Source organism: Cygnus olor, chromosome 5 (assembly GCF_009769625.2).
Source record: "Cygnus olor isolate bCygOlo1 chromosome 5, bCygOlo1.pri.v2, whole genome shotgun sequence".
NCBI classification, from domain to species: domain Eukaryota; kingdom Metazoa; phylum Chordata; class Aves; order Anseriformes; family Anatidae; genus Cygnus; species Cygnus olor.
This window is the reverse complement of record NC_049173.1, coordinates 9,343,344-9,359,677: the sequence shown is the minus strand read 5'-3', so window position 1 is coordinate 9,359,677 and position 16,334 is coordinate 9,343,344. Positions and strand designations below refer to the sequence as shown.

At 35.6% G+C, this 16,334-nt stretch overlaps 1 protein-coding gene across 1 annotated transcript in view; it reads left to right on the top strand.

Annotated features, from left to right (window-relative positions):
• ADSS1 (adenylosuccinate synthase 1) overlaps window positions 1-16,334 on the top strand; it is a 27,190-nt gene extending 10,856 nt beyond the window's left edge. The window contains exons 2-13 of the mRNA XM_040559574.1: window positions 2,733-2,835; window positions 4,265-4,327; window positions 5,106-5,156; window positions 5,485-5,551; window positions 6,708-6,815; window positions 7,175-7,256; window positions 8,230-8,356; window positions 9,568-9,722; window positions 10,858-10,982; window positions 13,013-13,110; window positions 13,601-13,750; window positions 14,574-16,334. Coding sequence (XP_040415508.1) covers window positions 2,733-2,835; window positions 4,265-4,327; window positions 5,106-5,156; window positions 5,485-5,551; window positions 6,708-6,815; window positions 7,175-7,256; window positions 8,230-8,356; window positions 9,568-9,722; window positions 10,858-10,982; window positions 13,013-13,110; window positions 13,601-13,750; window positions 14,574-14,626 — 1,182 coding nt within the window. The 3' untranslated portion in view covers window positions 14,627-16,334. The remainder of the gene's footprint in view (window positions 1-2,732; window positions 2,836-4,264; window positions 4,328-5,105; window positions 5,157-5,484; window positions 5,552-6,707; window positions 6,816-7,174; window positions 7,257-8,229; window positions 8,357-9,567; window positions 9,723-10,857; window positions 10,983-13,012; window positions 13,111-13,600; window positions 13,751-14,573) is intronic.

The following is a 16,334-nucleotide window of genomic DNA, read 5'->3' as shown; positions in this document are numbered from 1 at the left end:
AGTGGACAGTACTGTGATTCACGAGAGATTCTGTGAGCTGGGTCTGGGTATTAAATGGAAGCTCATCGTGCAGAGCTGGGTGCAGTGTGCTAGGTAGATCTCCGGGCCTTCGATCATGTAATGTTCCGATTAAGCCCGTGCAAGCTTTCAGGTTCCCCTTTTATATACTTCATTAGAAAAAAAATGGCTCTCAGAACTTAGATAAAAGTAGAAAAGAAGTAGGTGTCTCTAACATCTGAGCTATTAGACTGGCAATATGTCATCAGAATATCTGTGGAACTCAATATGAGAAATATATCTAATTTACTAAGGTGACGAGGTAATAATTAGAAAGTATCCCATCAGACCAGTTACCTTTTGGATGTTTGATCATGTCTGTTGGACTATTCAGTGCTCTGCTACCACTTTAATTGTGTTAGTAGAAAAGTGTTAAATTGAGCTGTAAAATACACTCAGTAGACACTTCTTCAGGAAATGCAGATGAACATGAGCAACAAACAAAAGCAGTTCCAGGGTTGTCAACTCTAGCTTTAGGTTAGAAAAGTTCTGTTTTGTAGGGTCTGTCACAGAATTCTTCATTTATATTTTCTGTCCAGAGGGACTGAAAGTGGCTTCAAAGATTCTGGCAATTACAGGATGCAATATATATATATATATATATATATCCGCTGATGTTTCTGTGCTTCAGCATTTTTTATATATGCCAGCTCTCACAGCTGACTGATTAAGAAGTTAAAATTAATGTCCCTTTTTAAGCATTTGCTAAAGAAAGAGACAGCATTTGTTTGGGCATCAGTTGTTCCGGAAACATTTGAAAATCATAAACTGTCTTTCATAAACATTCTCATACCATTATATCCCAGCTTCTAAAATTTTAGTATTTTAGAAAGCACTTTGATTATAATTTAGGAGTGGTTTTCTCTCAGATGGTGAATCCTCAAGCCATGATTTCATTTGTTCGTCTTCCTGTTGATTAACAAAAGCAGAATATAGTCATAGTATTAGTAGCAACAAATACTTTTGAAGGAACCAGGTTCCCCATTTTCTCAGGAAGCATGAAAATTGGTGTTTATAGCAGAGATTAAATCAGTGTTAAACCAGACTGAGTTCATTTCCATCTTGCTGCCTTCTATACGCAAACAGGAAAGGAAAGCTCATTGTCTCAATAGTTACTAGCTTCTTTCTTAAGCCCCATACCTCTATAATAAAATAAGTTAGTTTTCTATCACTACAATCCATCCAATCTCTGACCTTTTAATTATCATGTAAAGGAGTCTCCTGCATGATTTATTAGCCTGCTAGTTAGCTCAATACCTTTGACTGGATTCAGGTTCCTACGGCTGGCCTATTATATCTGATAGGCAAACTAAATACTGTGGAAGGTTCTGCTTTCTTCAGGATTCTCTGGACAAGCTATAACTCTGCATTAGCAAAACACTTTAAAGTCCTTCCCAGCCAAAGGATGACCTACCCAGATATTTGCAAAATCAAATGAAATTTGTACTCTCCCTTGGCACGGTATATTTTTAAACTTTACTGTTGACCTCGCATCTTCCAAAACATGAGAATTACTTTTGTCATATCTAAAGGCACTATTTCTTTCTTAATGTTAATCCCTACTTCTTTAAAAGTTGTTTTTTTTATAACCCATATCTTTTTTCTTTTTTTTTTATTATTGTGTTTCAGCATATACCCACATTTTGAAAGGAGTGTTAGTTGCTATTTTCCTGTACACTACATATTTTCCTGCTATTTTCCTGTACACTACATATGAGCAAATAGGCAAATGAGTAAATGAAACTTTGAACGAATGTTGTGTGATTAATTATTATAAATGAAAGCTCTGTGAGAAAGGACAGTTATATATCATTTCCAGTCATTCAGCCAACACTCTTTATTATTTGCAAATTATCAGGAACAGTCTCAGTTCTCCTTCTAGTAGACGCAATCATTTCAGACATTTCCACATCATTCAGACTTCATATCAAATCTACTAAGATTTGTAATAATTTTAAAAAACAGAAGGAAATCCTGTAGCACCAGAGCAGACAAGCAGTCGGGTTTCCCAACCTTATCAGTAGAAGAAAAAACTACATCACTGTCAAAACAGCAGCAAGCATTATGTCTGCTGATAAAACAGGATGTTTAATTTGTAAAGTTCTTTGCTGTTTCAGTTTCGATCAAGGCAAGACCTTTATTTATTCACTTCTTCCCAAGTCTGTGGTGTCTTACCACCATCTTTTAAAGCCTTATTGGTAAAAATGTGTTTCTTGAGAAAATAACAGCTCCACTCTCAGGTGTGGTAGATGATCATCCAAGTTAAGAATTGCAGCAGGCTCTGTAAAGGTGCGGTGATGGTGTTTAGTGGGATGACAGGGATACTCTGTGAAGCCACAAGGACTACACATTCCCTGCTTTTTCCATCTCGAGCACCTTGAGAAGTGGCAGCTGTTTTTTTTTCAGTGGGCAAGAAGAGTTTCCATTCAAAAGGAAATCCTGGGAGATGTAGGCTTAACCCCAAAGAAATGACCAGGCACAGAAAAGGGTGGGTTTGTGTGGGTATGCCAGAAATCTTTTGGCTTCGTAATTCTCCTGTCTGAGCCCTTTTTACAATACTCCAGTATCTCAAGAAACTATAAGGTGGAGAAAACAGTGACCTAAGACATAAACACATAAAGTGCATTTAAAGTGAAGGTATAGGGTAACTAACCTTGTCTTTCTTTCTGTTGCAGGGTGGTAATAACGCAGGTCATACTGTGGTTGTTGATGGGAAAGAATATGATTTCCACCTGTTTCCTAGTGGCATCATTAATCCAAAGGCAATTTCTTTCATTGGTAAGACAAATTTGGAACTTACTTAATGAAGTAATGCTTCAGAGCAGCTAGCTACAACCACAGTTTATAGTAACAAGCAAAGAAAAACATAGAATTCACTTTAGCTTCGGTTGTTTGACTTTGCATTTCACTGCTGCTTTAATATGAAGTAATTCTACATTGTCTGCTGCTAGAAAACAAGCTAAGAATCCCCCTCTTTCCGTCATGTTGTCCTTTCTTATACTTTGTTATAAGCTTGGATCCTGCCCTCTACTTCTTTTTTCCTGTCATAATTTCAGAAATGTAAATGCTACACTTTGAGAACACAGAAAACAACTAAATAGGCTAAATAAATAATATTATGTACCCCCTGGCATCCACTTGTTGACTTTCCAGAAATAGGCCCCAAGATATAGGGCTCTCCTTGGAAGGTCATCATCCAGTCTTATTTATTTATATATATATAAATTTGGTTCACATTACAAACTGTTTTAAGCTGATGTTACATTTCACTGTAATGATGTTTGTTGCAAATAGCATCATTAAAAAGCTTGTTTTGCTTACTGGGCATTTACCTCATGTTTAAGTGGTAGGCAAACTGAAAGCTTAGACTTATCCAAAATTATGATGCTTTCCAAAAGAAAAAATGCGTACAAAATGTGCAAGAAATGAGTGAGTGTATTTCAGTGAGTCACAGATCTGTAATTTGTTTTGTTCCATTTGATAATTTCCAAATGGATGTTTGAAATAAATGAAACTTCTTTTTTTTCATTCTGCTAAGTATGGCATATTATTTGGCTTTCCAATTTACTCTCTTGTCAAGTAGTAAAGAGTGTAACTAAGTTACCCTAAATTTAGGCAGAGACTGTTTGCAGATATTTCTGTTCCTGAGAAGGAAGTAGCAGCTGTTTTCAGCCCACTACACCATTAATCCTCCACATCTCATCAGTTCTGTATTGCTTGTGGATCTTAAATTGTAGCTCAATAGTAGGGAGAAGGCGTTGCTAATGTGTTACAGCACTGGTTTGAGCTGGGTTTGAGATAAATACATGAATTCTGAGGAAAATCTAAATACTGGCACACAGACGTGTCACTGTTACAAGGCCACAGACTTCTTTGAGCTTTCAGCAGTGAACAATGGCGACTAAATTCCTTGTTCGGAGTCCACCACAAACAACAAAAAGAATCTGCTTAAGTCAGCTGACTTTGGATCAGGCCCTATATTCAAACCTGAAATAAGCAAGTTCTGTTTTTTTCTGATCTTAGCAGATGTGCAGTTGCTTACCCAAAGTAAAGATTTATCAGAAAACCCTCTCAAGATCACATAGTGAGAAATGTCAGAAACTTAGTCCTCCTTTTTAAATAAAATTTCAGACAGCAAGTATTTGCATGCCTTGCACCCTGAGTATTTTATTGCTTGCTTTAAAATAAATCTTTTGTGTTCCCAAAGGTAATGGAGTGGTTATACATTTACCAGGCCTATTTGAAGAAGCTGAAAAGAATGAGAAGAAAGGTTTGTATCAAGTAATTTAACCTTGCTTGACATTGTCAGCCAGGTTGAGGTTTTTTATTAAGCCGTGGTTTATTACCATAAATATTCAGTGTGATAACATTCTGGATTTTAAATAATGAAGAGAACGGTATTAAAATTGTGTTATAGTCTTCAAAGAGATTTTCAAAAGTAATCTTTTCATGGGTTTTCATAGCGATATGTGACATTTTAAACTATATCAGATAGAAAATAAAATCCTTAAGTGTGTTGCAAAGCTACATTTTACCTCAAAGGGTAATGATTTAACCAAGAGTTTCTTCGTCCCTGTTTCCCCAGGTGAATACAAAATCCTGCTTTGAGCAAGGGTTTGGAGCAGATGACCTTCTGAGGTCTCGTCCATTTTAAATTGATCTATGATTCTTTACGTAAATTCTCTATTTGCTAGGCACAAATGGAGTTTAAGTGTTTTATCATATAGCAAGTTAAACGAGGATCATATTTCCTTATAAACTAGATGAATCTTTTCAAGAAATGTGTGTAAGCCATAGCATTCTGGTGTTCAAGGAGAACAAATAGCTTAGTCCATACCAACATGGGAAAGCTGAAAAAAGAAAATGCAAAGCTTGTTACCAAAAATTTGAGAGTCATTTAAGTGTTACTCATTTTGTCTGCAGTATTCTTCAGAAACTAAATAAACTAGGAAAAAAGATAGAGGAAAAACTCAAAGTAAATCTACAAGTTTGACCAGTCAGAGCATCTGAAATCCTACTTCTTTCTTTATATACTTTTTTTTTTACAGGTTTAAAAGATTGGGAGAAAAGATTGATTATATCAGATAGAGCACATATAGGTAAGTGATGATTGAAGGGTAAAGATAGCTAAGCTACCATTTTAGAGTTATGGTGGAATTACATTGTTTCTCTACAAAGCAGGCATGCATTTCATCTAATACGTCTTGATTCGTTGTGTATCTGAAATATAACAGGATTTGTACCTACTAAAGAATGATGCTTTACATGTTTTCATAGTACTAGCTTTGTTTTCACATGAGAAGTCCTTGAACTATTGTTAATAACAAATTGAAAACAAAATTAGTTCTGAAATTATAGATGTCTGTGATTTAAAGAATGCTTTTCTCCTTTGGTCTGCAGTTATGTCTGTTTGGTTTTCCATTTCAGTGTTTGACTTTCACCAGGCAGTAGATGGGCTCCAGGAGGTGCAACGTCAAGCACAAGAAGGAAAAAAGTAAGTATTTTCAGCACCTTCATATCATTAATAATAATTTGGAAAACAGAAAAGCAATATATCTATAAAGAGCCTTGCTGATTTTATTAATTCTGTAACTCTATTCTGTTCCTACATATTTTAGTGTATGAATTCTGAGGTATTACTGAGGATATAAATTCTTACTTCCATTTCCCGGTTCTCTACAACATATAAAGACATTTTCAAATTCCTAACAAATCCTCTAATCTCATTTGCTTTAAAGTGATGCTTCCAATCCTCTTTAATATCAGCTAGTGATGCTTTTTGAATCGGGTCTGAAGTGTTGGCAAGATTAGATTACACGCTAGTAATTGTTTAATGTATATTCAGTTATAGTTTGTGGAGATATTAGTTTCTATTTTAATCTTACACAGTATGTAACTATTCGTACTTCATTATTCTGGTTTCTGAAAGAACAAAGGTTTATGTGAACACACTATTTTTCTGCCTGTTAGTCTCCTATTAATGTTGATCCCATTGGACAATTTCAACCAATCTTAACATACAGAGGTCTCAAAATTATATATTTCTAAAATACACATGAAAATAGGCATGCAGATAGGAAAGCAGCTTCATTTTTGTCCTCATCAAGGTAAAGGCTGCAACAAGAGTTTACAGGGATATGCATGGTATAAATAATGATTTGGATGGAATCTTACTCAAAAAGACTACTGGAAACAAAGCCATAGGAAATGAGTTTCATCGCTCACAAATTGGTTGTTTACAATATAGGCAGTGCTGCAGCTGTGACAATGACATTTGTTTCCTTTCCTTCTTAGGCAGGGACTTAGTAGTACTACAGGATAGCATAGTAACCATCATTGCTCTGTTAAAATCTGTATATACACACACACTCTAGACTCAGCTTGTTTCAGCCAGATCCAAGGCTTAATGGTATACTGCATACCATTAATATTAGCAATATTTATGTAAATCCACTGGAGCATGAAAGTTGCTTTATACTGACTATTATAGAATGTTAGTGACTGTTTTTTTTGGGTTTTTTTTGTCTCAGAACTTCTGCCCAGTATATAGAGTACTGAAGAGCTTTAACAAATTAATTGGCATAAAAATATTTTTGCATATGTTAATAGATGTTTGGTTGTGGTTTTTGTTTTTGTTTTTTTTCAACTAGTATTGGCACAACAAAGAAGGGGATTGGACCAACATATTCTTCCAAAGCTGCACGAACAGGTCTTCGAATTTGTGACCTCCTTTCTGACTTTGATGAATTTTCTTCAAGGTACAACTATTTTCTTTTCTAAATATTATGTTAGTCGTATATTTTGGCTGGCAGATTTACTTTTAAGGAGATGTTTATAAAAATGTGTCTGAATTTTGTATATAAATTATCTAGAAGGAGAAGAAACTGGAAAGAATGTGTATGTGTGTATTTTCTGTACTTCTCAGAGTTTTTTGTCATTTAAATTATAATTTTATATGTTGGGAAATGCACTGGTTGAGGTATCAAAGTTCTGTGTATTTTCTCTATATAACTGTCAATGTATACACTGTATAATATAACCTCACATCTTGCCAGAGGTTCTATGAACAGTAACTTAAAGACTGTTCTTCATAGATACAATTTCGAATATTTTACAGATTTAAAAACCTGGCACAACAATACAAGTCAATGTTTCCAACATTGGAAATAGATATAGAAGGACAACTGAAAAAGCTAAAGGTAAGGATATAGCACTTAATATTTGTTCAGCTTTGAGTGAAACTGTAGAAAAAATATTTTAAATTGAAATTAGAAAAAAACACTATTTTTTTAGTTAATTATTATTGCTGATAAAATAATTAATTTAAATGACAAGTGTATATGTTAAGGAAATATATGTTTTCATTATTATAAAACCTTTTTAGTAGGAGTAACTGTTTCATAATAGAATGTTCAGTTGTGGGAATTAAAATACATTTTGTAATTAATGTAATTATTATTCTCATACAATGTTTTACTTTTTAAACTCCAAATAACTGTGTTAAAGTAGTCAAGAGAATGCAGAGTGACACTTGCAGTTAGTGGTTTCATTCTGGCCATGACTGATCTAGGCTACCTGAAAGACTTCCATACTTACTAAAGAATTGTTTGTGGAATCTGTGTTTCAAGATCCTGGTGTTATTTATAAAAAGACATTTTTCTTATAAATCCAGAAGAGCCACTGGTAAAACGTCTTTGAATATGTAAGAAAAAGATACTGAAAGAATATCTCTTAACTTCCCCAAGTTTTGTCTGGTACTTGTTCAGAGCTAATACCATACCATGGGAAGTGTTTTGTTTTGTACTGTTTTTCCTCTGGAGCTTGAATTATTTCTAAGTCCCAGTCTCTATTATTTGTCAGTGTGTCTAGACTATAGTCCATCAAGAAAATGAGGTAGGCATACATCATCTCTGTGAACAGAAATGGTATAGAAATTATGGCATTCCAATGCCAGAACAAACTGTGTTTTATTATGTGACTGGTTCAATATATTAATTTGTTTTTAATAGACTATAAGCTAATCTTTGAAATTTTCAGGTAAAAAACAGTTAGTGAAGCTGGTATATTAGGGTTTTTCTCAATGTTTCATCTTTCAAAAGTGATCACAGTGTTCCTTCCGGCCATTCAGGTAGCGTTATCTGGGAAAGTTGACATTTACACTCAAATTTGCAGGGATATGCTGAAAAAATAAGACCGATGGTTCGAGATGGCGTATATTTTATGTATGAAGCTCTACATGGCTCCCCAAAGAAGATCCTTGTTGAAGGAGCCAATGCAGCACTACTTGATATTGACTTTGGTAAGTTAAATTGTAAACTCGATTTAACTCCTAAGAGTGTAGTTTTATTTTGATTTATGCTTATATCTTCTTTGTAAACAGTAGGAAAATAGGGACACAATGTAATCTTTAACAGGATCAGGTCTCCCAAAAGTAAAAGACAGTAAGGCAGAGATCATATCATTAATAGGATTAAATGCTGAGGGTTTAAATATTGATTTTTACTGAAGTTTTATTCCAGTGGAGTTGAAATTTCCCTCTTAGATATTCTTGTCTTTATCACTTCTAAATGGTCGTGCACCGTGCCATGCAGCTAGCCCACTGCAGCATTGCTGAGAGTAATTCCTTTGCTGTGGAGAGAGGATTAAACCAGTGCAGATAACCTGTAAGCCTAGTTTCTTCAGTTAACTCTGCTCTGCTCTCTTACCAAAAGTCTAATTAAACTACTTAAGTCTCCACAAAGGGGAAATAGAGCTGGAGAGATGCTCTGATCCGAAGTCACAGTGTAGAGATCATGATTAGCCTCCTAAGGTGTAGCAAATTTGCAGCAGATACACAGAGCTACTTGTGTAGGGCACTGGGAATGTCAGATTGTGACCTTTACACCAGGCTGTCTGTGGATGTTGCAGAAATACTTTCTGTGACACACAGGGCGGTGAAAAAAGCTTTACACAGCAACAGCATCCTGTAATAGATCGAGTGTCTGATGGAAGTAGTACTGAGATGCTTTTAAATTTCTCCCTCGTGGGCAGTCCTCAATGAGAGCTGCAAAGCATGAATGCAAAATAACTTGTGCATTGTAACAGATCACACATACTTGATCCCTCATGTGTAAGAAAGTAGTACATTTTCTTATTTGGCTGTGTGAAGTTCTTGATCACTAATAATAAGTTTATACAAAAATGCCAGGATAAGTCAGCTATTTGACTGGAAAAAGTCATTCGTTTGTGGGGTGGGGGTTGTCTGTGGAGCTTTAGAAATCTAAATACATATCATTCACTACAAGAGGAAGCAATTTGGGAAAGAACAGCTTAATTTGTTCTCTTTAGGCAAAATGGGGGAAAGTAGTAAGGAGGATTTACCCTCGGCTTTGACTGCTATTTCAGTTCAGCTTTAAAGCCAAACATACAGATGAAAACCTCCTTGAAAGGAAAACCTCCTCATAAAGGCAAGTCAGTCTTAGTTTCTTTTCATTGCTGAAACAGGGTTGTGCTGTTTTGTTTTTCTGACAGGCACGTATCCTTTCGTGACTTCATCGAACTGCACTGTAGGTGGTGTATGCACTGGACTTGGTATTCCCCCCCAGCACGTTGGTGATGTGTATGGCGTGGTGAAGGCGTATACTACTCGGGTGGGAATTGGAGCCTTCCCAACTGAGCAGATTAATGTAGGTTTACTGTTACAAAATGTAATATATACAGTTGCCAAGAAATAAGTTCAAGGGGTAAGGGTGTCCTGCCAAATAAATAGGCTCTATAACAATGCTAGGCTGTTGCAATCATGAAGACAGGAGTTGCCTGATAAACTTCAGGCATTTTTCTTCAGAGGAGAGAAGCACAATCGTGGTGACATTATTTTGCAGTGACAGTTCTCTTGCAATGAATGATAAGAAAACAGATATCATCATTGTATGTAGTCTAGTTAGGTGCATTTCAGTGGGTTTGTTGTACACTGGAGCTGTCAGTGCATCTCAGGAAAGCTTAAATTACAAGATAGAATTTATGAGCTTAACAGCCTTTGTTCCATATGATGTACTGAATAATTTTGGTGTGTGTCAGCCAGTCATGCACAAATTCATCAATAAAAAGAGGGGGACAGATTTTGATTCTTTTAAACTCTCTATTATATTTTCATTATCACGAAACCAGAAAGCTCAGGATATTGATTAGAGCCATACACACAGCATTCTCCAGGTCAGTGATCTGAATTTGATTTAAGGATGTAGTCACTAAAATCCATTCTCTAATGGCTGCAAATGAATTGATGGTATCCTTTAGTTTTATAGATCATGAATGTGAAGTTTTCTTAATTTTTTTTCCATGTTGTAAAAATTGCCAACCCAAACAGAACAGTTGGCGTTCTCATATTGTGGTAGAACCTAGGACCTCTAGGCATGAACAAAGCATCTATTATCCTAGACATTGTACAAGCATTGGTCTGTCCCGAACATGTACAGTCTTGCCCTTGAAAACGATAGATGCCAAAAGACAAGACTGAGAATATAAATGCAAGCTAATAAAAGAAAACAATAGTTATATTAAATAAGTATCTTGGAAATAAACATCTTATGTGTAAGAGGCTTTACTCTCCAACTAAGTCACATTCTAAGAAAACTTTTTTTATTTTATTTTTTATATTCTTTTGCTTTTCCACAAAAAAAGCCTTGGGATTAAACAACTGTATTTTTCTTGCTATCAGTCTGTATTTGTTTATATTTTCTTTTCTTGCTATATTTGTTTATATTTTCTTTCCTTGCTATTTTTCAGTGAAATACCATCATCATTCTTCCTGTCTTCTTGTAGGAAATTGGAGATCTTTTACAGTCCCGTGGCCACGAATGGGGAGTAACAACAGGCAGAAAGAGACGCTGTGGCTGGTTAGATCTTGTCATTTTGAAATATGCTCATATGATCAACGGATTCACTGCGTAAGCATCACAGATTTTGCGCTACATTTGGAAGTGATTATTTTGTGCTTCGCAGAATAAATATGTAGGTAACATTAATATAAGTCAGTAAAGTGTTACATTTTAAGCAATTAAATAATTCACAGCGGGCAACTGAAAATTGTCTTAATGATACAATAATTGACAGTCGGCAAATGAAAATCGTCTTTATGCTAATAATAATTTTATCTCCTTAGACTTTTTTTTTCAAATGGAGTGATTTCACATCATCGTAAACATGATTTTTTTCATACATGTTTTCACTTTACTTGCATCAGATGACCAATGTAGTTTGGATCAATACAACAGTTTTTGCACAAATTGTTTGCTTTTCTTGATCCAGTGCTTTCTTATTGACTTATTTAAAAACCATTGGTTTTGAGTTTTGGTTAGCTCTAGTGAATCAGACTTGCAGGACCCATTGTGCATCATTCAGACACATTACCTCTTTAAGTGAAATAGGTGGGATCACACAGTGTACAGTAGCTGGCACAGCTCAGACAGGTTTGTTTACCTAGAAAGGTGTATTGTCTTAATGTATTATAAATGCTGTTTTTAATGGTCTGAGCTTTTATTTTAATTGGGACTGAGTGACTTATTTGGTTGATGAAATATATTTTCAATTATAAAATAATTTGAATTGATATTTTAAAGGAAAAGTGGCTGTTTAAAGGAACTGGTCTAGACCATAATGCCATCAGGCTAGCTTATGTCTAATGCTGGTAACTATAGTGAGCCATTAATTTAAAGCTGATTATCAATCTGTATTTTCAGAAAAAGTTGCATTACAGTTGTGTTCATAGAAGGTGTAGACTTACTCTTTGCATTCAGGCAAATTGTTTATGTATGCAGACACGTTACTGTGGGCATTTCAATATTTTATAATCTGAGGCTTAACTGGTGTTGTTTATGCTGCTAGTGCTACAATGAAACAATACGTATAATGATCTTTGTTCATTAATTTATCAGAAGGGTTTTTAAAATCTTTTTTTTTTGCTTGAATTTATATTTTGCTTTTTGTTAAAACAGCTCTGGTTTATGTTGGAATAATTCTTAGGAGAATACTGTATTTCCTTCCATTTCAGTTCTATACAATTACTTCACTTCCATCAACAAAACTGTTATGTCTGGTAACTCTGACACTTAAAAACAGGGGAGATAAAATCTTGAAAAAAAAAGCTGAAGAACTAGCTCTATGTTGCTTCTTTCCCCAAAGTTGGTCTTGTTTACTCATTACATTCAGCATATACTTACTGGGCACATACAGCATGGGCTATATATGCATAAACTTGGCCAAATCCTTCTCTATTCATGATCAGTCAAGGCCTGGTATATTGTTTCTAGAGGAGTTGACTAGTTTTAAAATGCAGTTTTATTCCGATCAGTGACTGCTATGATGTCTTCTTGAGGTTCCATTTTTGTCTTCCAATATGCTCATTCAAAAGATGGAAAAGGTTCATTAAACTGATGATACTGATAGCTCAGACAGAGTACTGAAAGTAAGACTCAGATTTTCCCGACTGTACTGAATACAAGCATAATCTGGCATCTAAAACCATGTGAAGTCTGTTTTAAAAGTGTAATTTAGTAAATAAGCTTGTCTAATAGTTGTTGTGAATCGGGAAAAATAACAAAATTAATTACTATTGGTGACATAAAGTGACGTGCCAAGGTACACACCCAAACTAAATCCAGTAAGTAGCACGTTTACACAGTCAATTTGCATTTTAATGCACAGAACTGAAAACTCTGCACCTGTATGGGCAGCCAAGCATTTGGAAACGCATCTTAGTAACTCAGTCATGTATTCATCCCAGAGGCATGAATTCAATTAACAATGTTTATATTTGTATATTTTCTGCTACTGGGTTGCCTGAGTTGGATCTCCAAATACAGAGCTAGGGGGAAAACAGACAAACAAACAACAACAACAACAGGTGGAAGGGATTGAAGAGGAAGATGACTGAAATATTCATCATGTGTATGACTCTAACCAATGTTTTTCTGTGCAGTTTGGCCTTAACAAAGCTGGATATTCTTGATGTCCTTGATGAGATTAAAATTGGTGTTGCTTACAAATTGGGTGGAAAAAGAATTCCATATTTTCCAGGTATGCTATTAAATATCTATGTTCATTTTTCTCTTTCCTGCCTGTTAAGTTGTATATGTTGGGAAAGACTGCTTCTTGAAGTCAGGCTTGATTTCTTTTTTTTTAGACCTTGTTGTAGAAATTTTATTATGCGCATGTGTGCAAATCTGAACCAAAATTGGAACTATTCTAAACTTCAAGTAAATTATTTCCTCAAGAATACTGCTGTAGTTTACTGACAACACAGAGTACATCTTAAGGTTTTGACAAGAGGAAATTGGATTACTGGGTCCTCTTGAATCAAACTTATCTTCCCAATTAACAGAAATTAATCTAAATTAAGAATGATTTAACTAACCAACCAGTAAAAATCCTGTGAGTTTTTGTTTTTTTGTTTTCATTTATCTATTTTTAAATGTTGTCAAAAAATCTTGTTGGTCAAGAACCATAAGTGTGCTCTGTTAAGGTGGAGTAGCTAAACTCAGCTGTGATGAAAATTCTTCTCCCACAGCTAATCAAGAGATATTACAGAAGGTGGAAGTAGAGTACGAAACAATGCCTGGGTGGAAGACTGACACAACTGGTGCACGAAAATGGGAGGACCTCCCACCCAAGGCCCAGAATTACATCCGATGTGTGGAAAACCACGTTGGAGTGCCAGGTAAATCCTTCTGCAGACGTACACGTGAGGATGCCACAATACACAGAAAAAGCTATGTCAACGCATGCAATTCATTAGTCAGGGAGCGGCCTGATTTGGGCAAGAGGTAATGGAAGTGTCTGTGGTTGGGCTGATGATGGTAAATGACACCTTGCCAAGAAGGTACAAAGGGAGATGTTTTGCAGGCTGCAGTGTTGCAAACAACTCCAAGCTGCTGCTGACAAGAATTTATGCAGAGGAAAGATGAACACATACTGTTCTTGGCAAAGTGCTGCCTTCTGACAGTGAAAACTTAGGAGTCTCTGCACCATGCTTCAGTGCATAGTTAGTCTAATGTCCTCCCTTTACTAGTCTCTTCATTTTGCTTCCTGCACTGCATCACTGTTTGAACATAGACTTCTCTCTACTTTTAATTTTTGGCCCTCTTCCACACTTCTCAGTGTAAGGAGATAAATGTGTAATGGCTACGTGACTATTTAGCCCAATTCTTCCACTTGGGAAGATGAGAATCTTAGCAGGTGTTTAGCTATACATCGTATCACTCAAGATAATGAGAGTTAAACCTGCAACAAACAGGCTTGACCTTCTTTTAGGTCTTCCATCTGCAATGCTTTAATTATTTTGTGCCTTCTGAATACAGTATGTATGCATCTAGTCTGGTAATGCAACAGAAGTAAAGTGATTTTTGGATGGTAAAACTTCCTGGCAATGTATTTCAGCACAGAGTTGGCTAGTTTGTTTTGAAGCATAATAAAACACTACCATTCATTCGTTGTATTTACTCTCAGTAATTCTTCTAATAGATGTTTTTTTTCCTCCCTAGTCAAATGGGTCGGAGTTGGAAAATCAAGAGAGTCAATGATCCAGCTGTTCTAAACAAAGGAAGAACTTCAGTGATGAGAAGCACAGTTCAGTGTTCATCTGTTCCTTACTGCTGCTTCTTCAAATGGAGACACTATGTAAAACCAACATGTTCTTCTAGGAATTGAATAGAAACAAAATACGTATTCTGCATTGTACCATTTTATTTATCTTAATGTCTCAGCACATTCACTGTAAAATCTACTTGGTGGCCATCATCAAAAAAAAAGTGCATAACGAAGTAAGGAAAATATATATTTTAATTTGAGCCATGTTACTATTCGAAAGACATCCAGAGTTATTCCTTCTTGCTGAAGCTGGTATTAAACCTTTTCCAGCAGTTACTGGGTGACTTTAGAATTGTGAAGATTGCATTTATTCTTCAGGTGTTAAAAAGTCTGTGTCTTTAGATTGGCAGTAATAAGAGACACTGTGTACTTAGAGTGTAGGATTATACAGATTTTCAATTTATAAAATACAGTAAAGTTAGGTAGGTATTTTTGACTGCACAAAGCAAAGCAAATACAATTATCTATAATTTTTATATAACTATTTTTATAAGAGCCCACTAAAATGTATGGAGAGAAGCTAAAGTATTTTTATCACAGAGCCTATTCTAGTAACTGAAGTGACATCTGCAGAGGGGCCAAGCTGGAGAAAGTTGACCTAATAATTATTTCAAATACCCTGTGTACTAACAGGCAGTCCCTGTGGAGACTGTCAGATGTGCAGTCTTCATTTTATGCAGTAGGTAAGGAGTGAATGAAGATGGAAGGAAAGGTCCTCAGGGTACAAAACACATGGGGAGAGTGGAGCCAAAACAACACATTGTGTTTCCTCAGTGAACCTGAGATATTTCTTCCTGCTAATGCAGTGATTGTAATTTCCAACATTTTACTGTAGTTATCTGTTGAGGATCTTGGGACTTGCGGCTCTGTATGGCACACTCGCTTCCACAGCTCCTATGTTTCCAAGAATAAATCAATGCATGACTTAACGATGACTGCTGCAGTATTTACACCCCTCACACATTTTGACCTTCCTCAGCAAAATGTAATACCTAATAATAGAAGGGGATGACATATGGCAGCCAGGGTTCAGACATGTAGAAGCCATGTATAAGTCCCCAGAATCTTCAAGAAGGTTGGATTTCTTTGTGGAACTTCTATAATGGCTATATCGCAAGAGCTCTCAAAAAAAGACCTACCTCTTGTAGAGGAAAAAGAATACACTAGAAGCTGAGTTATTCCATAACTGGAATTTTCAGAGTAGTTGTTACTTTTCTATATATGTCTCAGAGAGCTATAACAATATTTTTGTATCATTCCCTGAGGCTGTGGAAAAAGGCATCACAACCAGTAATGTCATTATGTAATGTGTGAAAATAATCCCTTTTCTGTGATAGTAACTCAAAGGATACAAGACAATAACATTCTTTGCATCAGAGATGGGGAGAAACAAAAACCTATCTTGTGTAACTCATGTTCAAAAACATTTGTGTTAAGAAACAATTGCAAAAGTACTGGCGTAAGCACATAGCTTGCACTTATTTTAACTCTTTACAGATGTGTTGCTGCTGGTAGGGCAGAATTTTTACACCTTCTCTCTGCAGTACAGTCTCTTCCTACCCGGTTCACCACAGACTATGCCTTCATGCCTTAATCAAATACTTAACATCTAATTAAAAAGAGCCTAAAGCTGTGAATCCAGAATTCAGCCACAA